Genomic DNA, 25,741 nt, shown 5'->3' on the forward strand with positions numbered 1-25,741 from the left:
AATCTAATCAATCCGATTAGCTCATTCAATCTTATATCTTATTAATCGACAAATTAAAAATCGTCAATATAATTTTGATCGCACCATTACCAAAACTGTAATAAGTAACAACTCTACCTTTATCTTATTGGGGTTGCTACACTTCCAATAACTAAATTAATACCCATCACTACTATTAATGGAATAATATTTTTTTACTTATATTAGTGTATTTATTTAAATTCAAGAATTTATTCTTGAATAAAAAGTTTTATTATAATTTTTTTTGGTAAGAGTAAATATTAATAGCAAGTTTTTTTCTCATCACACAAGAGGGTATTTCAAGAAACACCATTGGTGAAACTCCGTTGAAATCTCCGCTCCTTTTATCTACTTTTTTTTTCTTACTTTACTCTCTTCAATTTGCAGAAAATTCTCTCTTCATCGCATTATCAATCTTCACTCTGGTTAGCCCCTTTTTCTCTTTCGTTTTTTTCTCGAAAGAGGAAGCATTTCAGTAAAAAGTTGCAATTTTTATGTGTTTTTTGGCAAAAAAATGCATGTTTAAGGCTTACAGATGAATCAATTTTTGTGGGGTTTGCTTGGATTATGATTTGATTGTGATTTTTAGAGCTAAATCAAATTTGGGGTTTTCTATTTTGACCTTGTTACTCTTTTTATGTTTTTTTTTTTTGGTTTTGTTGATATCACTGTACAAAAAATGCATGCATTTGGGTTCCAGTTGGAGAAATTGTTGTGGGGTTTGCTTGGATTTTGGATTGATTGTGATTTTTGTAGCTAAGTCAAATTTGAGGGTTTCCATTTTGACCTTTTAAGACTTCGTTTATACATAGGCAGAGATTAATTACAGTAAATATTTGTGGTTAGAGCCAACACTCTGTAAAGGAAACAAATTTGGATAGTAAAAATGTGCGGTTTTGATTTGCCTATATGTTACCTATATTTTTAATTAATGGTTATGTTGCTTGGACTCTTCAAACATTCAGCCACACCCGTGTGTCGGATTCTTCAAAAATGCACTACTTTTGGAGGATTCGACAAGCACCTAGTGGCGTTTTTGAAGAGTCCGAGCAACATAGACTAATGGCATGTTTGTGTTTACCACTTGCATGTTACTTCTATTGAATAATGCTGATAGGTGTGTGTGTGTGTATAATCTGGTTACTTTTCCTGGGTTCAGCAGGGATAAAATAAAATTAAAATGGAGTCACTTTAGAAACAATTATTCACAAAGGCAGAAACTTTATTCACATGGTAAAAATAATTTCTCATAATTTATGTATCTATGGCTGTCACTTTTAAGAAAGGTTAAGAATTTATTGTTTAAAGCATTTGTGTGGTTTGTGGGTAGAGTTATTTTGGAATTTGTGAAGCAAGGTTTGATTTGGTAAATTTGCTGTCTTGAATTATCTCTTGCCAAGGACCCAAAAGGTGTGGCCTAGTGGTCAATAACGTGAGTTGAGAACCATGAAGTATCAATTTCAAATCCTCGTGGAGACAAAAAACACTAGGTGATTTCTTCCCATTTGTTCTAGCCTTGCTTTGGTGGATAGAGTTATCTGGTCGCTGGTACTTGTTGCTGGTGGGAGGGGTGACATGTATCTAGTAGAATTAGTCGAGGTGCGCTAAAACTGACCTGGACACCACAATTATAAAAAAAAAAGTTCCTTGAGTTACTTGTACTATTAGGTTCAGAGGTCTTATTGTATATGATGAAGGCATGAAGCATTTGATGCTATATGGTTGAAGCCTGAAGGTGTTTCCTGTTGAACTGTACACCAATATGGCTGATGGCCTATTTCATAACAAATCGGGATTGTCATTTTTTTTTGATGACCGAGAAATCCATTGTTTCTGATTGGGAACTTCGAGGTTAATTCTGACCCTTTACCCTTATCCGCTTAAATATGGACTCAGTGCAACAACAAGGCTTCAAACACGTGATGTTGACATATGGCACATCCCCTGCTAAACTACCTTTTCCATTGAACCTAGATGTATTGATATTTCAATTTTAGTTTCTCTTAATGTTGTGGATTCTTGTATCAATGTCATAGTTTTTATCATATCCTCAGACAGGATTTTTAGCTTCAGAACTCTCTGGATTTTGAACAAAAAATTGAAAGTTTCATTTGCTTGACACCTTTTCTCTTTCATTTCATTAACTTAAATAGTTCGATTTGTCCGGTTCTTCCGTGCATAGAAATGCGACTTCTCATTCCTGTTAAATGTTTGATGATTGGGTTTTATATAGTTTCCAACATATCAAAGAAATCAAAAAGAATAAAAAGGTATTATCTGGATGCATTTATTTCATTGTCCTTTATTTTTATAAACAGATCAACACATGTTTCGAGGAGAGACCATATCTGAATATATCATACAGAATGGGTAGTCACTCTTTTCATTTTGGTAATTCTTTCCTAGTCAATGCATTGGTTACTGATAAGTCTCATATCTACCTAAGGATAGGAGTAATTGCTATTATCTACACTGACAATTTATTGCACATTTGATGCATTGGTTTTCTGTTGGATGTAAGTTTGTATACGAAGGTGATTTTAGTTTCTAAATGAGCACTTATATTCATTGATTATGTAATACTTTCAATCAACTGAACCCAGACCAAATTTGATTGTTGAGGGGACTCAATCTTTATAATTGTGGTTGAATTTTACTATTCCAAATCTGTAAGATGTTATATATAAATGTAGAATCTTCAATTGCTATTTTTATCGTACTCCTATTTTGGTAGATAGAAGTAACTGATGATATCCTTTGACTGCATGCTTCAAATGGGCCATCGAGTCAGTGAATATAAAAGAGTGATTGTGATTGAGAATCGCCCAAGACTTCATTATATTGAAGCCAAACAACTTTTCCTGATACAAATAACTCTGGCTTGTTTAATGCACCCAAGGGTGTGGCCTAGTGGTCAATGAAGTGGGTTGAGAACCATGAGGTTTCAGGTTCAAATCGCAGTTGAGACAAAAACATTAGGTAAATTTCTTTCCATCTGTCCTAGCCTTGGTGTACAGAGTTTCCTCCCACAACAATAGGTGCCAGATAACTCTGTCCACTAAGGCTAGAAGAAATGAGAAGAAATCACCTAGTGTTTTTTCTAGGTTGGGATTCGAACACGAGTCCTCAGGGTGCTCAACCCACTTCATTTACCACTAGGCCACACCCTTGGTTGTTGGTCTCTAATGCGTTACTATTATTATAGATTCGACTTTGTTAATGAACCAGAACGCGTCTTGACCAAAATCTAGCTTCTCTCCACTCCATTTTGCACGCCTTTTGGATATTTACTTTCCTATACTAAAATGTTCAAAATCTGATCAGGTTCATGATGTACACCACTTACCTCGATCATTCATGCCCTACCCCTACAGTCACCCTTGAAACAATTGGGTCTGGCATCATGAAAATATACCCTTCATGAGTAGTGATCCTGGAAATAGTATTTTTTGAGGTACATGTGAGTAAGAGTAGCTTACCATCTATCCATGCACCTACTTCATTTTATTTAAATATAGCAGTTGAGACAAAAACATTAGGTATTTTCTTTCCATCTGTCCTAGCCTTGGTGTACAGAGTTTCCTCCCACAACAATAGGTACCAGATAACTCTGTCCACTAAGGCTAGAAGAAATGAGAAGAAATCACCTAGTGTTTTTTCTCTGTTGGTGTTGGGATTCGAACACGAGTCCTCAGGGTGCTCAACCCACTTCATTTACCACTAGGCCACACCCTTGGTTGTTGGTCTCTAATGCTTTCTATTATTATAGATTCGATTTTGTTAATAAACCAGGACGCGTCTTGACTAAACTCTAGCTTCTCTCCACTCCATTTTGCACGCCTTTTGGATATTTACTTTCCTATACTAAAATGTTCAAAATCTGATCAGGTCATGATGTACACCACTTACCTCGATCATTCATACCCTACCCCTACAGTCACCCTTGAAACAATTGGGTCTGGCATCATGAAAATATTACCCTTCATGAGTAGTTATCCTGGAAATAGTATTTTTTGAGGTACATGTGAGTAAGAGTAGCTTATCATCTATACATGCACCTACTCCATTTCATTTAAATCTTATATTTATTTCTGCATGGATTGGTATGCTTTTACCAAACAAAACTGCTCTGTATTAAGAAGCAAGTCATCCAGGGTTGCTATATGTAAGTGTGATGATTTGTGAGATAAGATCAGGTTTTTGACTCAAAGTTCATGAGTACGAAAATTCAACATACGTTTTAGGTTGTATTGAACTGTGCTTATTGCCTTATTGAGATGAATATAGATATTTTTTTAATAAGTATCCAAAATTGTGTCCAGTGTCCTCTATGAAATCAAGTTGTGCAATCTCTTACCAATAGATTTACGAGAAAGTAATATGTATAATGATGCCTGATTCTTCTCCAAGCAGGCAGTCTCCACTAAATTTAACTCGATAACATTGCACAAAGGAGTATGTCGTATAGTAATCAAATAACTGATTCAGAAGCAGAACAAAGAAGCCAAGATGTTCAACCGGAGCCTTATGCTTTCTACAGGAGCTTAGCAACCTTTCAGCAGCCTAATGTCCATGCAATATTACCAGCTCCTGGAAATGCTGGTAATTTCTATTTGCACCATCCACAGTACCATCAAGAAGGTGCATTAGTTCATGGAAAGTTGCTGTATGATGGGGTTCAATATCAGCATCCTGCCACCAATCTTGACCCAGCCATTGCTTCATCATCAAATCACTATAACCATTACATGGCTGCTCCATCCGCTCCTAGAGATTTCCCCATTCCAGTAAACCACGGGCAACATGAGCAGCTTCCATTTGCAAGCACTCAAGGCAACCTTGGAGTTAATGAAGGCAGTTATGGAAGGAACAATCCTTATGTAGATGGTGTTGGAGGCTCGTTTAAGAGAAAGAATGCTGAAGGGATCCCTGTGAACTTTCAGTATCAACATGCTTTGGCAGGCTCCAGCTTTCCTCTTGCCTCAATGAGTGCTGCGTCTTTTGTACCACCTGAATACAGAGGGAATGGCTCATTATCATTCACCGAGGATGGAGCACCGAGAGGTATGAACAATCATCAGCCTCAAGGGAACTATGTCGGCCAAGCCTGTGAATTTCCTGGCAATTTTTGGTCAGGCTTGCAGTTCAACAGCAGTGCTAGGGAGAGTGAAACATGGGCCTGGAATCATAGTTCTCGTCTACCTTATCTACCTGGTACACTCTACTCATTTTTTATTTGACTTCTAGGGATCTATTATAACCTATATCGCTTCGTTGCTAAGGGATCCAGAGATGAGTTTCTGTTTCTTTCCTTAATGATAAATTCTTGCTTTTTGACTATCCATTTTATTTTATTTATTTGCCTAATTTGCAGAAAACTTGTTTCATAGGATAGAGGAGTTTCTTTGCATCTTCAATCACAAGACATTGTCAACATTCCTCCTCTAGAAGCTAACCCAAATTTATCCAAAAATGAGAGATATTGATGCGCAAGTTCAGTTATAGAGGGCTGGGCGAACTGTTAATATTAGGGCTCAAAGTTTGGAGAGATTGTTCCTAATTTTTAAACAGTAAAAGCCTTGTTTTCTTACCAGGAGAAGACAAGGAACACCCCACCTCCACGGCCCACCCTCCAGCTTTCTCCTGAATTTATACAACTTCTGGGGAATTTTGTCACACTTCGCCTTTTTCAGTCATGAATGTCTTTCCCTATTTTTGTTCCTTTTGCCCAGAAAAGGAAAAAAAAAAAGAAGCAAAAAGTTGCTCAGCTAAAAACAGAGAATACTTCCTATTCTTCTCTTCATTTAATGTTCATCAAAGTCGGTGCTCTTTTAAGTTTTGTTCTAATATGTGCTACTGCTGTGTCACCTAGTTGAAAGGTGCATATTTGAGCTTTCCTTCTGCAATCGTATATGTTAAAAGGATGTTTTTTTTTTTTTTTTGATAAAATATGTTAAAAGGATGTATTTACGGGAAACAAATCTTATTCTTTCCTTCTCCATCCCCACTTTCTCTTCCAAAGCTCATCTCATATTTATTCTACGTGCTAAAAGTTAACTTTGTTTAGCGTGGAATTATTATAAAAGATTTGTGTAGCTATTCAACGAGTTTGGGATTGATGTAGAGTTGATTTAATTGATTTAAAAGTTAACATTGAGAAATGATTGCATCTCTCTCCTATACTTTATACGTCTTTCCTTAAATCTTCAAGGGAAACTTTAGGTCTTTGTAGCGCCACATGTTAACTTCCTAAACTGATTGCATGTCTCTTCTGCTTTTTTCCCATTACTTTAGGTGATACTCAAGGCTGTGAAGATGGTGGAAACATCAGTGTGCGAGGTTATCAAGTAACAAACGGGAATGGAGGTTTGACTAGTTTTGTATATCCATCCATTCCTCAAGGGCACCCAAACATTCATCATCTACCACCACATATTCAAGGAGTGAGACCCCAATTTATCACTCTCCCTCCGCAAATGACTGCTTCTTCACACAGACACCTACCAAGTAGCTCGTTTGACAGCACTATCAATCCATTTGCCCTTGTAGACGCAGGGTCTAGATATATTAGACCATTCCCACCGACTGCCTTTAGATTGTACAGACCTCAGCGAGGGGAATTCATGGTTGGAACAAATACTAGACTTCACAACCTACCTAACATGAGAGTTCTTCCGGAGGATGTAAATATGCTTCTGTTTTACCAGAACTTCTTTTCACATTTATGGTCTAATTTAATGCAGTAAAAGTTATGGAATCAAGATAACGGTTTATCCTTATTTGGTGGTTGTATGTAGGGTGTGGCAATGCTGGATATTCCTGGCTATCATGAAGTGCGTGATTCTGTTGATCAGCACAGGGAGATGCGCATGGACGTAGATCACATGTCTTATGAGGTAGGAAGATAGAAGGTTCCGTAGTTGTATGTACCGGTTTGTATTTATCATGATGGTTAACGAGTATATGCTACTTCTCCATTTTCCTTTTTTCATAAGTTATATACTCCCTCCATTTCAATTTGTTTGTCTTACTTTCCTTTTTTAGTCTGTTTAAAAAAGAATGCCCCTTACGTTTTTTGGCAACTTCTTAATTTCAACTTTCCACATGACATGTTTAAGAGCGCAAGATTAAAGTACATTTCGGTATTTCTACATATCTTTTAGTTTAAGACGACAATATTCAAAAGTTTTCTTTATTTTCTTAAACTCCGTGCCAAGTCAAAATACAGGCAAACAAATTGAAACGAAGGGAATACTACTTTATTAATGTTCAGGTAGCAACTTATTGTTGTAACTTCTGGAAACTAATTTTGTTCCTCTTTAAAATCCTACTCCAGGAGCTTCTTGCATTGGGAGAGCAGATTGGCACTGCAAAAACTGGGTTATCGGAGGAGGTTATTGTTGGCCATTTGAAAACAAGATCATTTTCATCTGTAGAAATTCCTTGCAATTTTGGAAGTGCTGCATGTTTAGATCACAAGACTGATTTTTGTGTCATATGCCAGGTATTTACCTCTATGCTGACTTACGGTTGACATGGGAAATATTTGAATACATTTTTCCAGAGGTGTCATTAATTACTCAACTTGTGACTTGATTCCAGGAACTTTTGATGATTCCCGTAGCTTATTGAGTAAAATTTAGTTTTTCAAATTCATTAAGCACACCACTGGTATTTATGTTGCCATTGCCTTCCTAAAAATAAGGGAGCCTTGACGTAGGTCGTAAAGTTACTGCCATGTGGTCTCATTTGAACCGTGGAAACAGCCTCTTGCAGAAATGTAGGGTAAGGTTGCGTATAATAGACCCTTGAGGTCCTGCCCTTCCCCGGATTCCCTGCATAGAGGGAGCTTAGTGCACCAGGCTGCCCTTTTTATTGCCTTACTAAATCTTTGCAAGGCATCCATACTTTAGAAGTTGGATAAATTTACTATTTCTGTCCTATGTCTATTTCTTCAAAGGTGAGCGTCGTACTTGTTTACCGTGTTTGTGTCGTGATATGGTGTTAGTTCACAAGCTTCGCTATTCATCCAAGTTGCATTCTTTTTGTTGCTCCTTTCCCCCATCAAAAAGTAAGTATCTCTGATTGCCTGCGTTTATATACTTTGTTTCAGTCTGATTACAAGGACCAAGAGAACGTGGGGACTCTCGATTGTGGGCATGAATATCATGCAGAGTGCGTAACAAATTGGTTGATTCTGAAGAACAATTGTCCCATATGCAAGTCCACAGCATTGTGCGCAGAGGGAAAGGATTCCTGAAAACAGGCGATACATGATCGCCTGAATGAATTAAAGAGCAAACATTCTGGATCTGTTGCTAAATATTTATGCTCCGATGAGTAGGAAACATTACTGAAACTGTACAAATGTACTGTATTTTTGTATATATATTCGGCAAGATATGACTGACTGTCAACATGTCCAAAAACAACTTGTTGGCCTTATCTATGCCATGTGAAGTTGTACAGAAACTTGTAGTTTTTTTTGGTCTGTCTCCTGTAGTTGTACTTACTACAGACCTCTTAATGGGCATTTTATCCCCTTTCAGACAATTACTCTTTGGTTATTTTGTTGATGTGTTCTTATGTAATGGTTTTTCTTGTTACTGCTGATGCAAAAGGTTGCCTTTGAAGTTTATTTTGGTATAATTTTTCAGAAAAAACACTAAGTGATTTCTTTTTGCGTCCCCCAACCTTGGTGAGTTGAGTTATTCAATACTTGTATGGTGGGTTGAGTTATTCAGTACTTGTGTTGGTGGAAGGTTGTACCTTGTGAAAAGAGGTGCATGCAAATTGTCCCATGTTGCTTGGGTCTTTCAAAAATATTGTTGCATACTTGTTGGATCCTCCAAATATGTATAGTTTTTGGAGCATTTGGCTCACACTTGATATTATTTTTGGAAAGTTCAAGCAATATAGACTTCAATTATAGAAAGAAAATAGTGTATTCCTACCATTTTGGTCTCATTTTTGGAGTAACATATATTTGTTTATTTTTGGAGCTAATTGTTCTGCACTAAATAATTATCAGAAAAGGAAAAAAGGTTATGTGAAGGTAGAAATGGAATCAAAATTTGGAGTTTATGTATTCAGAACTTGTTATTGAAATCATAATTCGTTTAAATTGTTGTGTTCATAACTAAAAAAGTACATTTGGACATATAATATTAACACATGTCTATTTATTAACTAATTTATTTTTCTATTCCTCCATTTTGGTTTTTATTTTTATTTTCGTATATAATTAATAATAGTTATCAAATCAATTCTAATCACGATTGATACAACCAAATCGATAAATATATAATACTATATAAATATATTTAGTTTTAATCGATAAATGATTCAAATCGACTCACACTACTACCTTGTTTGGATGACTGTTACTCATTGTATTGTAAGTTAAAATACAATGTGTGTATTGATTGTTACTTAAATTCTATTGTATCGTATCGTTTAAATTCATTATTAGGCAACAATCGATTTAGTATGATTACATCGTTACATTAATATTTTCTTCTCATTTTATCTTTATTTATTATTTAATAATTATATCTCATCTTTTACCTTATTTTTCATAGTTATTCTACTTGTACCCTACTTTTTTTTTCTTTTATAGGGGAATTAGCGAACTTGCACGATTGAACTCTCTTCTTTTTAGAACTCGAGAGAAATTTGACTTTCCTACTAGAAGTGATGCCATGCTGTTCTAAACCTTACTTATGTCATCCAGTAAATTTATCATTCAAATTATTAATATGTAAGACAAAAACATAAAATCTATCCAAACATTATATTAATTAAAACTATAAAACATATGCCATACTATATATATTATGAAATAATAATAGTTACAACCATCCAAATCTGCCCTTTCTTCTTCCTTCATCCTCCGTTCACTTTTCCTAAACCCTAGCCTTTCCCCGGTGCACTTTCTCCTATTCTCTCCTCCAATGGCGGATGCTACTGACGACATCGACAAGCTCTACGAGTTTGGTGAACGTCTCAACGACGCAAAGGACAAGTCTGAGGTCAGTACTTTCTTCAACTTCACTGTATTTTTTTCGTGTTTTTTTTTGTGTTGTTAGGGTTTATGGAAGGTTACGGTAAGCATGTTTTGATTTTATTTAGTTTGGTTAAACAGCATAGGCAGGACTATGAAGGAATTATTGCGGCAGCGAATGGAAGTGTGAAGGCTAAACAACTTGCTGCGCAGCTTATCCCTAAGTTTGTTAAATTTTTCCCTGAGTTAGCGGAGCAGGCACTTGATCAGCACTTAAATTTAATTGAAGATCACGAGCTTGGGGTTAGTATTCGATTCAATATATGCGTGTTTGTTTTAACATTGAATAGATTATAGCGTATTAACTATTCAATGCGGCTTAATAACATTTAGTCAGCCAAAAGACTGTATTTTTTTTTGTAATAACAGTGGTGTCAACTTGTGTTCACCTAGACTAAAAGCTTGCTTGGCCAAGCTTTTGGGAGGCCACAAGGCTGTATTTTTTGGATTTTTTTTCGTAGCAGTGGTGTGGGGACAGTTTGCGTTCTTCTAGACTAATAATCTGTTTGTCCAAGCTTTTGGGAGGCCAAAAGTGCTTAATTAAAAAGGGGAGGTTTTTGATCAGGCTTTTGAGAGAAAATAAGTGCTTATGAGTTATGGGAACCAAAAAAAAAGTATCTTTTGCCCAATTTTTTTTTTTTGAGAATTACTTTTGAGAAAATACACTTAAGAAGCACTTTTAACAAGCTTGATCAAACACTAATTGTTGCTCGAAAGTGCTTTTTAAATTGATTGTCCGAACACAAACGGTTTCTCACTAAAGTACTTCTGTGATTTTAGAAGCTCGGCCTGATAAGCTATAATTCCTCGGGGTATCTACTGCCTCTTATTAGCACAGGTATCAATTTTGGATCTTAAGACCTCATGGTATTCACTTCATTGACCACTAGGCCGCATTCTTGGGCGCTCAACATTTTGGCTGTATTATCAACATCTTAGTTCGATACTATTTGGTCAGGTCATTGCTGATGAGTCAATCTGAGGAGTTAAAATTTTATTACAACAAAAACAGTTTCAAGTTGATACTGCTACAGTACAAAGATAATTTTTTTCAAGGATAGTAACAGTAAAGTATAAAGATAATACTGGCTAAACAACATTAGAAACCCAAGTACTCAAGCATGAACGACATGTTTTGTATGCTAAATACAACATTTACATCTCCCCAATAGTACAAATAACTTAAACAACTATATTTCATAAACTGAATTTGCTCTTGTTGCTTCCAAAACATCTCTTATTTCTTTCTTTCCATATAGTCCAGGCTATGGTAAGACCGTAAGAGGGATGGCTCTCAAAATCCTTTTTTTGGTACACTTCTGGCCAGGCAGTTTTCCAACACACTAACATATTCTTGAACTTCATAGGACTTATCCAAGAAATGCCAAAGTTAGCCATAAATATGGACCACACCTGCGAAGTAAATTCATATGATCCACAGATTCACAAGATTTCTCTCATAAATAGCATCTGCGCCCCCAAGGCCTAGCTCAAGTGGCAAAAGGTGGAGGATTTGTGGCTTAGGTCGCAGGTTCAAGCCCCACACCATGCAAAGCGAAGCCTGGTATTTAAGTGGAGAAGGGTAGAGGGGCGGGCCCATTATCCACCGAGTTTAGAAGGCTGTGATTGGTCCAAAGGGCGGGTCACAGACGGATTTCTCGGTTATCAAAAAAAAATAAAAAAAATAGCATCTGCTACACATGATCAACTTCTTCTCAGCAGGTTTTCATGATTTAGACATGGTTCATGAGACATTATGACATAGCCTTGAGGTGCTCTACAGGCCATTTAAACTTATAAAACCTTTTAGGGTGTTTTGACTTATATAAACATTATTTTTTGTGCAACTTAGTGTTTATTCATATCTCAAGTAGAAACAATGGCGGATGCATGATTTGGACCGTATGGTGCCCCATTACCTTGGGTGTAGAGCTACCACTAGTCACATGTCTAAGTAAGTGTTTGTATCTGGTGGGCATTCGGTTTTGTGTCTTTGGATTCTCTCTTTGATTGAAAATTCTCTTGAAACTTTCAGTTCTTTGATGGACAAATCTATAGCAAACTAACATACTTGAACTTTTGACTAAAATATAAACTATATTCACAAAAAGAAAAGTTCTTACCATTGAAAGGTCTCACAAAGTTTCCCGGCTAGCGCAAGACTCGAACAACAAGGCCTTGAAGTATATCACCTAAATATTTAGAGTTCAACTTGAATTACATAAAACAACAAGCTAACTTCAACTCATAAAAATATCCAAGTTTTATGTTCAAATAGCAATTTTTTAAGAACTTGACCAGCTTTTCATTTTAAAAAACGTAACCAAAAAAAGAAAATTATGTATTAAATTTAGAATAGGAAACAATTGCGTAAAATTAAAATATAATGAGCGTACAATCAAATTTGCAAGGAAAGCACAAGCTAATGCGGAAATTGGAAAGAATTAACTTCAGAATCAACAAAGATGATGATACTGAAAAGGTTTTTGTCGATTGAGGTATGAATTAGAGAAAGAGAGAAGATTACAGGAGAGAAGGATGAAAGTAATTGTAGGGGGTTACTTGGTGATTTATGGAAGAAGATTTAGCAGATTCTTCTCTTTCCAAAAAATTAAGATTTGTGGGAATCTTCTATAGGGAGAATTTAAAATATAATAGTTTGTCAAGAAAGAGGAAAAAGATCCAAGTGCTTTAAGTTGCATGGACTCTTCACTTTCAATGCTGCACCCGTGTCGGATTCTCCAAAAATACACTACTTTCGGAGAATCCATCCAAAAATACACTACTTTCGGAGAATCCGACACTCACCCGTTGACATTTTTGAAAAGTCTGAGCAACATAGCAAGTGCTGGACCCCAAGGGGTTTTGAACTCCTACCAGTACGTAGTTGAGTATCTCCACTACAAAACCCAACCCAGGGCACTTGAACTTGCTATGGCTGCACACCCATAGTATAACAATGTTTTCTGGAAAATATGAGCTGCTTTAGAGAGTCCTAGCTAGGTTATCATTGGTGCACGTGCACCTCCACCTCCTATGTTGATCCACCAATGAATAGAAAAGTTAATAGATATGACTCTTTGATTTTTTAACTAGAAGATTTATTCTGTTCCAAATCATTCATGTAGTCATTCTAATACATACTAAGAGACACACCTGGTGTATATATCTAGCCAACTTTATTACGTTGCTTGCCGAAGGAAAATAACTGTTGTCACTTGTCTCAGCGGAATGCTGCGTTGCATTACGGTGGGTTAGTCCTCATTATTATCTACTAGAAATTGTCAGAAAATATATGTAATTACAGTATTGCTTATTATTAGTAAAGAGGTTGGTATATTTCACAACTAGGTTTGAGTTTAACCATGTGTAATCAACTAAATTTTGTACCTTCCTTTATTGATTTCCAGGTCCGTGTACAAGCGATCCGTGGACTTCCGCTTTTTTGCAAAGATACACCTGAGCAGTTGACTAAAATTGTTGACATTCTTGGTCAGCTCCTCATTGCAGGTAAGTTTTGTGTTCAATGGCTTGTGAAGTTGGTTGGTTTGCATCATTTCTTGATATTGATACAATTTATTCCAATTATGTCAGGAGAAAATGTAGAGCGTGATGCTGTACACAAGGCTCTTATGACCGTGTTACGTCAGGATGTGAAGAGTACGTTTCTGTTCCTGAAGTTTAGTCATTATATCACCGACTCCCCAAAACCATAGAAGTCTTAAGAATATTGTGGTCAATCATTCTACTTATACATCTATTATTAGCAGCATAATTGAGGTTTCTGCCTGATTATTCATCGCAATTATCCTTGTTTTGTAACAATTGGCATTATCACTGTTGATATCCTCATTAACGAATCAACTTCATTGGTCATTTAGAACTACAATTACGTCTACTCTTACTACTTTATCACAAAAAAAAAACACATTAGTCCTAATCTTATCCAACATCGTTGGTTGAATGGAAAACTCCTTTGGTCATATGCTTTCTTGGAATTGACACAAGATAACTGATACGAATGCTCCTTTAAGGACTTACTCTAGAAGAAAATATAGGCGAGCAGCATGTGGAGATAATCTATCTTAGTTTATCTATGTTACTTTCTTTGTATTAAGTAGGATAAAATATATAAGCAGTAATTATCTATAGTAGTTATAAAGTAGAAGTTATTACTAGTAGGCAGCAGCAGTTATTTACAGCAGTAACTGTTTCTATCTATCTGTTAGGAGTTATTTATGTTTACTATAAATGATTGTATTTTAGGAGAATTCTAGGGGAGGAAAAATATTATTATGTCTTTATATCTGGAGATTTGTCCACTCCATACGGACATTGTTATTGGTTAATGCAGTGTTTAAGATTCTTGCACTTTATTCAACCAGTAAAGTTTCATTTTCACATCAGTTTCAAGCATTTTGGTATCAAAGCAGACTGATCCAATATGGTTAATACCAGATCTTCTACTTCGCAATCACAAGAAGACGCTCCCAATGTTGAAACCCTTGCGCAACAATTATCTGCTATTGCATCAAAATTAAACACAATTGATTCATTGGCAGCAGATGTTGCTTCACTGAAAGTCCAGACTAGTCACATCCAACAAGAGGAAACCAGTTATCGAACTCGTAACAGAGGAAAAAGTGCAAATGTTTGGCAAGAAGAGGAAGAAGACATCGATAATACAAGATGGCCAAGAAATCCTCACCGGAGGCCATACACGAAGATGGACTTTCCCAGATTTGAAGGAGGAGACCCTAGGGGTTGGATTTTGAAGGCAGAAAAATATTTCTGCTACTATCAAACTCCAGATGAACACAAAGTTGACATTGCTGCTATGTATCTGGAAGGTGATGAGCTTGATCTCTTCTCTTGGATCAATCGTGAACGAACTTTGCTCTATTGGGAAGAACTTGTTAAAGCATTGCAAGAAAATTATGGGCTTGCAGAGTTTCAAAATCCGGATGAGCATCTGTGTAGCATCCGCCAAACTGGTTCAATACAGAAGTACCGTCAGGAATTTGCAAAACGTTCATCTAGAGTCACAGACTGGCCAGATCACTGTCTTTTGGGGGTTTTCATGAATGGGCTTAAAGAAGAACTCAAATCAGATGTGAGAATTCATAAGCCTAGAACTGTTTATAAAGCCATGAGCCTTGCAATGGAATTTGAGCAAAAAGTTAGTTCTAATCGTGGGCATAAGTCTCAATGGTCAAATCTGTCACGATCCAACACAATCCAAACTGGTTCTGCACGTGATGTTCCTTATCAATCAGTAGGCAACCAACACGTATCACGAACCAATTCGAATTCTGCACAGATGTCTCCTCGTCCTTCTCCGAATCGTGCTTGGGAGATAGAGAAGCAGAATCGCATAGCCAAAGGACTCTGTTTTAGGTGTAATGAAAAATTTGCACCAGGTCACCGTTGCAAGACAGCATCTCTCACTCTTATGGAGGCAAATGACAACATTGAAGGTGGTGAATCTGGAGAACAAATGTCAAGTGACATTATTGATGATGATGCAGGTACAAATGACCTTGCTGAAATTTCATTCCACGCCTTTCTAGGTAACACAAAAGGCACAACAATGAAACTTCAAGGGACCTTAAATGGACGCAAGGTGCTGCTTCTGGTTGATAGTGGGTCATCCCACAATTTTATCTCGGAAAAAATTGTTGAAGAATTACAGTTACCTGCTCAAGTTGTGCCCTATTTTGGAGTTCAAATTGGCAATGGAGATATCATACGTTGCAACCGTTTGTGCCAAAATCTTGTTGTGAAATTCCCTGGATTAACTATTGATCAAGATTTTTATCCTTTCTCTGTTGGAGGAGCAGATTTGGTGCTTGGAATTAAGTGGCTTGCTTCTTTAAATACAGTTCAAGCAAATTGGAATGAGATGTTTTTGATTTTTAATTTAAATGGGAAGCGATATAAACTTCAAGGGGTTCCACAAGAATCAAATGCACCAGTTGTTTTTCAGTATTTCTCCAAGGAGGCTGATACTTCAGGTAAGTCTCTACCTATTGATATTCAAAGCTTGCTTCATAAATTTGAATCAATTTTTGAAGAACCCAATGCCCTACCACCTTTTCGTCAACACATTCATTCTATCCCTTTGATTCCTAACTCAAGACCACCCAACATCCGTCCGTATCGTTATCCGTATTTCCAAAAATCAGAAATTGAAAATCAAGTTTCTGAATTACTCCAAAAGGGTTTTATAAGGTCAAGTACCAGTCCATTTGCTAGCCCTGTCCTTCTCGTCAAGAAAAAAGACAATACATGGCGTATGTGCATTGATTATAGAGGTCTCAACCAAATCACTATTCCAGATAAGTACCCTATTCCAAATATTGATGAGCTTCTGGACGAATTGCATGGAGCAACTATTTTTTCGAAGATTGATTTGCGTTCTGGTTACCACCAGATACGTGTCGATCCAGCCGACATTCATAAAACTGCTTTTCGTACTCACTCTGGACATTATGAGTTTACTGTTATGCCCTTTGGTCTCACTTATGCTCCTTCGACGTTCCAATGTGCTATGAATGATTTGTTCAGACCACATCTGCGCAAATTCATTCTTGTATTCTTTGACGACATCTTGGTATACAGTCAGACCTTTGAGCAGCATATCAATCACTTGGAACTTGCTCTCCAACTTCTGAGAGACAATTGTTACTATGCCAAAACTTCTAAATGCTCATTTGGGCAAGTCCACATTTCTTTTCTGGGTCATGTGATTTCAGAAAAAGGGTTGGTGTTGATCGGGATAAAGTTCAAGCTGTCTTGGAGTGGCCAGTACCAATTAATGTGAAGGAGTTACGTGGATTTCTTGGGTTAATAGGTTATTATCGCAGATTTGTGAGGGGTTATGGAATGATGGCTCGACCACTCACTGAACTTACCAAGAAAAATGCTTTTCAATGGTCGAACTCAGCAGAGAATGCTTTCCAACTTCTAAAGCAAGCTCTAACAACTGTTCCAGTACTACAACTTCCAAATTTCACTCAACCATTTGTGGTGGAATGTGATGCTTCTTCAGAAGGAATAGGGGCTATTCTTCTTCAAGGTTTACCATCCTATTGCTTATTTTAGTAAGGGACTTTCTTTTTCCAGTCGTTTGAAGTCTACTTATGACCGCGAATTGCTTGCTCTTGTTTTAGCTTTGCAGAAATGGAAACACTACCTCCTGGGCCATCATTTTTATGTCCGAACAGATCATTGCAGCCTCAAGTATCTCCTTTCTCAGCGTATTACTACTAATGAGCAGCAAAGATTATTAATGAAATTGCTTCCCTTCGACTTCACAATTGTTTATAAAGCTGGGAAAGACAACTTGGGAGCTGATTCTCTTTCAAGGAGGCCATTAAATGCTGAATTTCTGGCTCTTGCTATTCCTGTGCCGATGGATTTTTCCAATTGGCAAAATGCTCTCCAAGCAGATACATATACTCGTGAGATTATTCAAGCTATTCACCATGATCCTTTCTTACAACCAGATTTTCATCTTGTGGATCAGAAACTTTATTTCAAGGAAAGGTTGGTCGTTCCAGATCAATCTTCTATTCGACAAAAGCTTCTCTCAGAGTCTCATGATACACCTTCTGCCGGGCATGGAGGATATTTAAAAACCTTGAAGCGCCTTTCCTCCAACTTTTTCTGGCCAAGGATGAAGCATGATGTTAAGATCTTTGTTCAGAACTGTTTGGTTTGTCAACAAGCCAAATACCAAGCTCTAGCACCTGCTGGACTTCTTCAACCCTTGCCTATACCTGAAAGAATTTGGGAAGATGTCTCACTTGACTTCATTGTAGGACTTCCCAAATCTGGTGGTTTTGATACAATTTTGGTTGTCGTAGATCGTCTCAGCAAGTATTCTCATTTCATCCCACTTTCTCATCCATATACTGCCAAGATTGTTGCTAAGGTTTTTTGCAGAGAAATTGTGCGTCTTCATGGCATTCCTCGGTCAATTCTATCTGATCGGGATGTTATCTTTCTCAGTGCTTTTTGGCAGGAGCTTTTTCGACTTAGCCAAACAAGGCTACGAATGGGTACCTCTTACCACCCACAATCTGATGGACAAACAGAGGTAGTTAACAGATGCTTGGAATCGTATTTACGATGCTTTGTTATGGAGCAGCCTCGTATATGGAGCCAGTATCTACCATGGGCAGAGTTTTCTTTTAACACGGGTTTCCACTCATCCACAGAAACTACCCCATTCAAAGTTGTTTATGGTAGGGACCCTCCATCCATTTCTCCTTATGTTCATGGAGAAACACGCATTGCTGAACTTGAAGAACAACTTTTGAATCGTGATGCCATGCTGAATATTCTCAAGGATAACCTTTTAAAGGCTCAAACTCGAATGAAACAACAAGCTAATTCTCATCGTCGAGATGTTACCTTTCAAGTTGGAGATTCTGTCTTTCTACGTGTTCAGCCTTACCGTCAACGCTCTTTGGCTCATCGCAGGTGTGAAAAATTGTCACCTCGATTTTTTGGACCATATAAAATTGTACGATGTGTTGGACCTGTAGCTTATGAACTGGAGCTTCCTGCTTCCTCCAAAGTACATCCGATTTTTCATGTATCTTTGCTCCGTCCAGCTCATGGTCAGCAAGCTGTTATACCACCAGCCCCTCTTCCTCTTAATGAAGATTGGGAACTCACCATATCTCCTGCTAAGATTCTTGCACATCGATGGGTTAAAGAAGCTGGTTCTTCTTCTTTGGAACTGCTCATTCACTGGGTTGACCGTCCGCTTGAAGAAGCTAGTTGGGAAAACTATGATCTCATTGCAGATCAGTTTCCTTCTTTTCGCCTTGAGGACAAGGCGACTTTTCAGGGAGGATGCACTGATACGAATGCTCCTTTAAGGACTTACTCTAGAAGAAAATATAGGCGAGCAGCATGTGGAGATAATCTATCTTAGTTTATCTATGTTACTTTCTTTGTATTAAGTAGGATAAAATATATAAGCAGTAATTATCTATAGTAGTTATAAAGTAGAAGTTATTACTAGTAGGCAGCAGCAGTTATTTACAGCAGTAACTGTTTCTATCTATCTGTTAGGAGTTATTTATGTTTACTATAAATAATTGTATTTTAGGAGAATTCTAGGGGAGGAAAAATATTATTATGTCTTTATATCTGGAGATTTGTCCACTCCATACGGACATTGTTATTGGTTAATGCAGTGTTTAAGATTCTTGCACTTTATTCAACCAGTAAAGTTTCATTTTCACATCAGTTTCTAGCAATAACCCTAGAGATTACAGTTGCCTGAACGTGGATAAAACATTGCATGTTTATAGTATCTTCATCTTAATGAAGGGTACTCCATGCGGATTTTTCAAAAGCTCAAGGAGAAATTAGATAAGGAGATCCTTTATCATCTCTGTTATTCCTTTTTGTGATGGATGCTATTAGTAGGCCTATGGATAGGGCAGCATAAAGTGATCATATGAGGGGTAATTGGTCTGTGTTTCATTTTTTATTTGCTGACGATTAATAAATTGGTTGCGAACCACAAATTAGACAGTTCCAATATCTATTCAGGACCTTAATTTGGTTTGAAGTTGTGTCAGGGTTACAGATAGACATACAAAAATCTGAATTGATTCAGGTGGAAGTGGAACAAAACATCCATAATTTGGAAGGTGTTTATGATGTACAGTGGCTTATGATGTACCTCTAGGGGAAATGTAAAGATAATAATTTGTGGCAACCAATTATTTGGAATAGATTGAATGGTTGGAGAAGGCAACATTTATCCAAGGCGGGAAGATGACATTATTGAAGTCAGCTCTCTCTAACATGCCCACATATTTATATTCAATAGGATAAGTTTTGCTAATGAATTAGAGAAGTTGATGAGGAGCTTTTTAGGGAAAGGGAAGGAGGGGGGAAATGAAATTTCACTTATCTAATGGAAGAAGATTACAATTCCCATGTGGGAGGGAATCGGGAGACTATCCACCTTTAATGCAGTACTCTTGGGGATATGTTTATGGAGATTTTCTAGGAGAACACATTATGTAGAGAAGTTATATACTTGCCAAATATGGAGTTTACTTGATAAAAAAATTTCTGTTGCCTCGTTCATGGGGCATTACGACGTGAGGGTCACACATCTTTTATTTGCAGTTGATAGTGGTTTATGTGACACAGCTCTTTATTTGCTGTCACACTTAAGGTAGAATCTCATTTGACTCCAGGTGGTTTTCGGTCTTAAAACTAATTTCAGTAATAGTTCTACTGAAGAGCTAGCAGAGATGTTGAATTGCAAGGTAGGTGCATACATACTACCGACTTGGGCCTACTGTTGTGTGCTTCAAACAACGATCTTGTAGTGTAGAGTTTGCTGATTTAAATAGTTGAGAAACGACTAGCAGGATGCAGAAAAGATAGTTAAAATAAGAGAATGGAGTGTTAATAAAGTGCACTCTGTGTGTAGGTGAAGCTGAGACACCTGTGGCAGATTTTTTTTCAATCTCATAGAGGTATCTCATGGACAATGCCTAATAATATTGGTGACACTCTTTTCAGTTGGCAGGAAGCTTTGGTGCAAGAAACAAATATAGACCAAAAAAAGATGGAGGATTATCCCAGCTTGCTTATGGTAGACAATTTAGAGAGAAAGGAATGCCAGATGCTTTGAAAATAGGAGTAGTGATGTGTAGAAGATTAAACTTAGTTGTATATTGTTATTCTATTTTCTTCATCAAAAAAATAAAATAAAATTTCTTCATCAAAAAAATAAAATAAAATTTCTTCATCAAATATATTGTTATTCTATTTGTGGTGTTTAGAGGTTTATTCTGAGAAGACTGAAATATGCTATTTGTTTTAGAGTCTATCTAGGATTGTAGTTTCAGGATGGAAGCTTTTCCTTTCTCTGTCATTTGTAAATATGGAGTTTTTAGTACTATCTAAGTACTGTTTTTTATACAAATGTTACCAGTATTTTGTAAAACACCTTGTGTAGCCTCTCTTCATACTTATGTTGTTATATGAAAAGTTGGGAAGACTTTAGGGGAGATTTTTATGGGATGCTGTTGTTGGAACACACAAGTTTCATTTGTTGCATTGGAAAGTGTCACATCCTCAAAGAAATGGGGAGAACTTGGAGAAAGATCTTAGGATGTTCAACAAATCCTTGCTAGGAAAATAGATTAGAGATTTGGGACAAAGCAGAATGCATTTGGGAGGAAAGTGGTAGCAGAAAAACGTGGAAGTATGGAAAGGGGGTAGAGCATTAGAAGCATCACAGTACTGCTTGGGTGCGATCTTTTGAGGAGTTTTATGAAGTGATTTAGTGGCCATATTTTTTTTCTCCAGGGTAAGTGATAGAAGGGCAAATGTTAAAACTGGAAGTAGGATTAGTTTTTTGGGAGACAGGTGATGTGGAGATTGAGTTGAGGCTTGCATATTTCTCAACATATTTGGTGTCTCATGCCAGTAAGAGCTGACTATCCAACATATTTGTGGGACACATACGAGGGAATTGAGATTTTTGATCTATGAGGAACCTCCAAGGCAAATTTCAAAATATGGTTGATCTACTGTACAGGAAAATGCACCGTGTGCTACATTTGCTTTGTGGAGATGATGAGGGAGTATTACCAAAGTTTTGATTGTGAGGGAGGAGCGGGAAACCCCTTCACTCAATTCAATTTGGATTCCCAGGGTGTCCACGAAGGTGTTCTCTTTGCCTGGTTGACCACGAGGGGAGTGATACTGATAACAAAGAACTTAATGAAGGGGAGAGTCACCTGTGTTGGCTGGTATTTCATGCGCAGATGTCCAGGCGAAGATGTAGTCCATCTCTTTTTACATTGTCAGATAGCTAATGCGGTTGTGCTCGGTGATCCCAAATTTGTTTGGAATATAATGGTTAATGCCGGTTACAGTAAAGGAGGCACTGCAGAGTTGGGCCGCCTGAAGGAGGGCATGGATGTTGATCCATTAGCCATTGTGTGGGTTTTTTGGAAGGAGAGGAACATGAGAGCCTTTGAAGGGATTCACAATTATTTTGTGAAGTATGAAAAGAGTGTCTTCGTTTCTATTTTCTTTTTGGTGTACTCATGATGTCCCTATTTGTTCAGATAGTGGGTTTCTTTTGTAGAGAACCGTGTTTCAGACTTTCGGTGTAGTTTTCTACTTTGTGGTAAATGGCTTGTACACGAGTTTACTCCCATCATTAATAAAATTATTTACTCTATCAAAAAGGTGTCCTGCCTTGATTCTAAAAGCTACCATGTTATGTAAAATGGTAAAGTTACTGGTTTTATGGTTTACATTAAATATGTGAGTGCGTATGGATATGATGTTTGAATTCTTATTTCTATCCACATGCTTGGTAGTCGTGCAATTCACACTGGTTATCCTGCTTACGATTTGGTTGCACTTGTCTACTGCAGCTTCTCTAACTGCTTTGTTTAAGCATATTGGGAGCATCGAGGATCAGAGTGCTGAGGATTTTAGCACTTGGGACAGCATTCGTAAAAAAGTTCTTCTATTTCTAAGAGATAAGGTTACTATTTCTCTACCCTTGAAGTATTTTGTTAAGGAAAAGGAAAATGGACTGTTCCCAAGTGACTTTTTCTTGTGGTCATTTGACAAAGAAGGGAATGAATTCAACATGGTGACCAGAAGATCCTTGTTGGGAACATGATAATGGATATTATTTTGCAGATCACTCGACTCGGAGTTGTTGCTTTTATCTTTCCAAAAGTGCTTACTGTCTACTTAGAAGGACTGTTAATGAACTTTATAAGTTTGTGGCTCATCATTGCTGTTATAAATTTTCAATACTTTGCAGGTGTTTCCTCTAAAGACGGAGCTCCTAGTTCCACAGGAGCTGATGGAGAGGCACATAACTACTTTAGTGAAGCAGGTATGGTTCGTATGGATTGGTATCATGTTAATTTTCTCAATGTGGTTCTCTTTTAATTTTCCATTTTTTTAGGAAATGGTAATTTATTTTTAATTTTAGTGCTTAAGATATTAATACACATCTGATGAGTATATTATGGGTATATGTGTTTTCAACTATCCTTGCTCTTGTTAAGAATCCTAAAATTAATGTTTTGTAGAATTTGCAAGATGTAACGGCTGCTGAATTCAAAATGTTCATGGACTTTTTGAAAAGCTTGAGCTTATTTGGCCATAAGGCTCCTGCAGAGCGTATCCAGGAGCTTGTTGAGATAATTGAAGGTCAGGCAGATCTTGATGCTCAGTTCAATGTAAGTGGTAGTTCCTTTTCTTTTGTTGGGAGCCAACTCTAATTTTATGTGGTGGTTATGTTATTGGTTTTAAACGACATTTCATTTTCTTGACAGTGCTCAGTTGATAGCTGCTGCTTTAATTGCTCAAGTTTTATTGCTGTGTTTTTGTTCCCCGTTAGAAGTCCATGATTTTTCTCACTTTATGCTCAATATTGAGTTTTGCTTACTTTTGTGCATTTCTCCCCTTTCGAATCTTGAGATATTCCCAGTTATTAGAGGTCAATGTCCTGGTGTCTGGTTTGAGAGTTCACTTGAATTTTGAACTGAATATGTCTCCAGGTCTTTTAGTTGTAGGATAAAAGGAAAACAGTTTTTTTTTTTTGGTTTAAAAAATGAGTATGCTGGCTCTAATACAAAGTGTTTTTAGGGGGTGGGGTGTATTTGATCAGAAAGTTTTTGTATTGTACCATTTCGTTGAAGAATCTCTGGTGCAGGGTGTCTTGGTACTGTTTTACATAGTGCTCAAAGATGATAATATTTCAATGGTTTAATGAAGGCCTACAGTTAGATTAATTTTCTTACTCATGTATCTCACTCCTTTTCTCTGATGGAGTTCCTGGCCACATTCTCCTTGTCGTTCTCTGCAACCTTCCTTTAAACAAAACCCGGAAAATTGATGCCTACTGTCTTTGGGATATGAATCTAAGTGCTTGTTTGCCTTTCTGGTAGGTGTCTGATGCTGATCATATCGAGAGGTTCATATCGTGCCTTTCAATGACCTTTCCCTTCTTCAAGGTGTGTGCTGTTTTCCCTTTATCTGTCAAATGTAGATGACTGTTACAAATAGTCATTCACTTGACATTTATTTGTCTTCAGAGGGGTGCATCAGGCAGCAAGTTTCTCAACTATCTGAACAAGCAAATCATGCCTGTTTTTGACAAGGTAATTCTTGTAACTCCTATATTTATTAGTTTCTTAATGCAGCAAGTGCATTTGATGCACTTAACAGTTGGGTAACATGCATTTAGTCTTTAGTGACTAATGCAATATGTTGAAGACTAATTCAAAGTTTGGAGTGAACCAAAGTTGTTTAGGATTTCATATTTGCTTGTTTTTTTAGTTCATGTCTAAATAGGATTTATACAACAACAACAACATACCTTGTGGAATGCAATGCCACAAGTGGGGTCTGGGAGGGATAGAGTGTACGCTGACCTTACCCCTACCTCATGGAGGTAGAGAGGCTGTTTCCAAAGGACCCTCAGCTCAAGGAATAGGTTTTCTAGTTTCTAGTCAAAGTATTTGTTCTATTATAAATAGGGGTGTTGCTAGCTATTTTCTAAGTGGAGAATTATGGAGATCATTGAGAAAGTTTATATGATTCTAGTTCTATGATTTTTCCTTCAAAATAGAGATTCATATGGTTTTCCTTCAGAATATCTCCCCCTCAAGCTTTATTGTATATTTTTACCCGATTTATGTATTGATTACTGTAGAATCATTTATTTTTTGTCATTATGGTTCGAATGCGTAAGTTCCTTTGACTATTCTATATGTGGTGTAGGACAGCTTATCAGCAGTTATAGTAAATTATTTAGTTTGCTGATAAGGGAGGATGTGTTTTAGATTAGATGACAACTAAACAATGTATTGAAGTGCCAAAACAGAAGAAATGAGGGCCAGGCGGTCTTTTTCGGGATCAATGAGTAGTTATGATGTTCAAAGATAAGGAAACTAAGGAATTCTAGGAACAGCGTGCGCTCGTAGATTCTTTAGGCATCTTATCTAGCTGACTAGGTTTACAGCTGCATCATACAATTCAAAAAAGCAACTTTTGCAAAGTTCACATTGATGGGCTAATGAATGAGGAGATTTATACCCTTTTTTAAAACTGCGAAGATCTTTTTCCTTCCCAAATAGCATCACAATATTCATAGTGTCCCTATAATGTATAAGGCTCCTTTTAAGTGAAGACAAATGTTATAGCTTGACCCGGTTACAGTGTACCTTGTAAAGTACAATATTTCTTGAATTCAACTGGTCAATAGGTGTTACATGTGTCAGTTAACTTCAGAAAGCATCAACCACCTTATGCTTCAGTGCCCTTTTGCAACACACTTTTGGAACATGTTCCTAGTGCTTTTTGGTATAAGTTGGTCCATGCCCTTCAATATCAGAGATGCCTACACTAGTTGGAGCTCTATGGAAGTTAGAAGATCCATCAGGAAAATCTGGATCATGACCCCAGCTGTATTTTTTGGGTTATTTGGAATGAAAGAAACAGGAGATATTTTGATGGATTTTTAACTCCAATTTGTAAGCTTAAGGCTAGTTGTTTGGTTAACCTTTTTAATTGGGCGAACTTTTCCCCTGTAATGAACTTAGATCACTACCTGGATTTTGTCAGCTCCTT

The 25,741-nt window shown here is 37.0% G+C and overlaps 2 protein-coding genes across 5 annotated transcripts in view; both read left to right on the plus strand.

The window, feature by feature from the left end:
- Window positions 1-280: 280 nt before the first annotated feature.
- On the plus strand, window positions 281-8,574 carry LOC125866013 (probable E3 ubiquitin-protein ligase ZFP1). Of its 4 annotated transcripts, none has more exons than XM_049546294.1 (7): window positions 294-446; window positions 987-1,138; window positions 4,435-5,235; window positions 6,316-6,704; window positions 6,819-6,917; window positions 7,358-7,525; window positions 8,135-8,574. In XM_049546294.1, the coding sequence occupies exons 3-7, from the start codon at window positions 4,479-4,481 to the stop codon at window positions 8,279-8,281; spliced, it is 1,560 nt and encodes a 519-aa protein (XP_049402251.1). In that variant the 5' UTR covers window positions 294-446; window positions 987-1,138; window positions 4,435-4,478; the 3' UTR covers window positions 8,282-8,574. The 4 variants fall into 4 exon arrangements, with proteins under 4 accessions (XP_049402250.1, XP_049402251.1, XP_049402252.1 ...); XM_049546295.1 differs by lacking the exon at window positions 987-1,138 and adding an exon at window positions 2,340-2,412; XM_049546296.1 differs by lacking the exon at window positions 987-1,138 and adding an exon at window positions 2,340-2,391.
- A 1,298-nt stretch (window positions 8,575-9,872) lies between these two features.
- The window catches only part of LOC125865436 (apoptosis inhibitor 5-like protein API5), a 19,184-nt gene continuing 3,315 nt past the window's right edge, over window positions 9,873-25,741 (plus strand). Inside the window, exons 1-9 of the mRNA XM_049545635.1 lie at window positions 9,873-10,052; window positions 10,166-10,327; window positions 13,495-13,594; window positions 13,679-13,744; window positions 22,522-22,634; window positions 22,923-22,997; window positions 23,197-23,346; window positions 24,058-24,123; window positions 24,205-24,341. Of these exons, the coding sequence (XP_049401592.1) occupies window positions 9,975-10,052; window positions 10,166-10,327; window positions 13,495-13,594; window positions 13,679-13,744; window positions 22,522-22,634; window positions 22,923-22,997; window positions 23,197-23,346; window positions 24,058-24,123; window positions 24,205-24,341 (947 nt within the window). The 5' untranslated portion in view covers window positions 9,873-9,974. The remainder of the gene's footprint in view (window positions 10,053-10,165; window positions 10,328-13,494; window positions 13,595-13,678; window positions 13,745-22,521; window positions 22,635-22,922; window positions 22,998-23,196; window positions 23,347-24,057; window positions 24,124-24,204; window positions 24,342-25,741) is intronic.

Source organism: Solanum stenotomum, chromosome 5 (genome assembly GCF_019186545.1).
Source record: "Solanum stenotomum isolate F172 chromosome 5, ASM1918654v1, whole genome shotgun sequence".
Taxonomy (NCBI): domain Eukaryota; kingdom Viridiplantae; phylum Streptophyta; class Magnoliopsida; order Solanales; family Solanaceae; genus Solanum; species Solanum stenotomum.

What these genes read in the sequence shown, in the direction of transcription:
- LOC125866013 (XM_049546293.1), top strand. Translation starts at nt 4,479, where the DNA reads ATGTCGTATAGTAATCAAATAACTGATTCAGAAGCAGAACAAAGAAGC. An exon ending in TGAGAGTTCTTCCGGAGGAT is followed by an intron (nt 6,705 to 6,818) that starts GTAAATATGCTT and finishes GGTTGTATGTAG; the next exon opens with GGTGTGGCAATGCTGGATAT. An exon ending in TAGATCACATGTCTTATGAG is followed by an intron (nt 6,918 to 7,357) that starts GTAGGAAGATAG and finishes ATCCTACTCCAG; the next exon opens with GAGCTTCTTGCATTGGGAGA.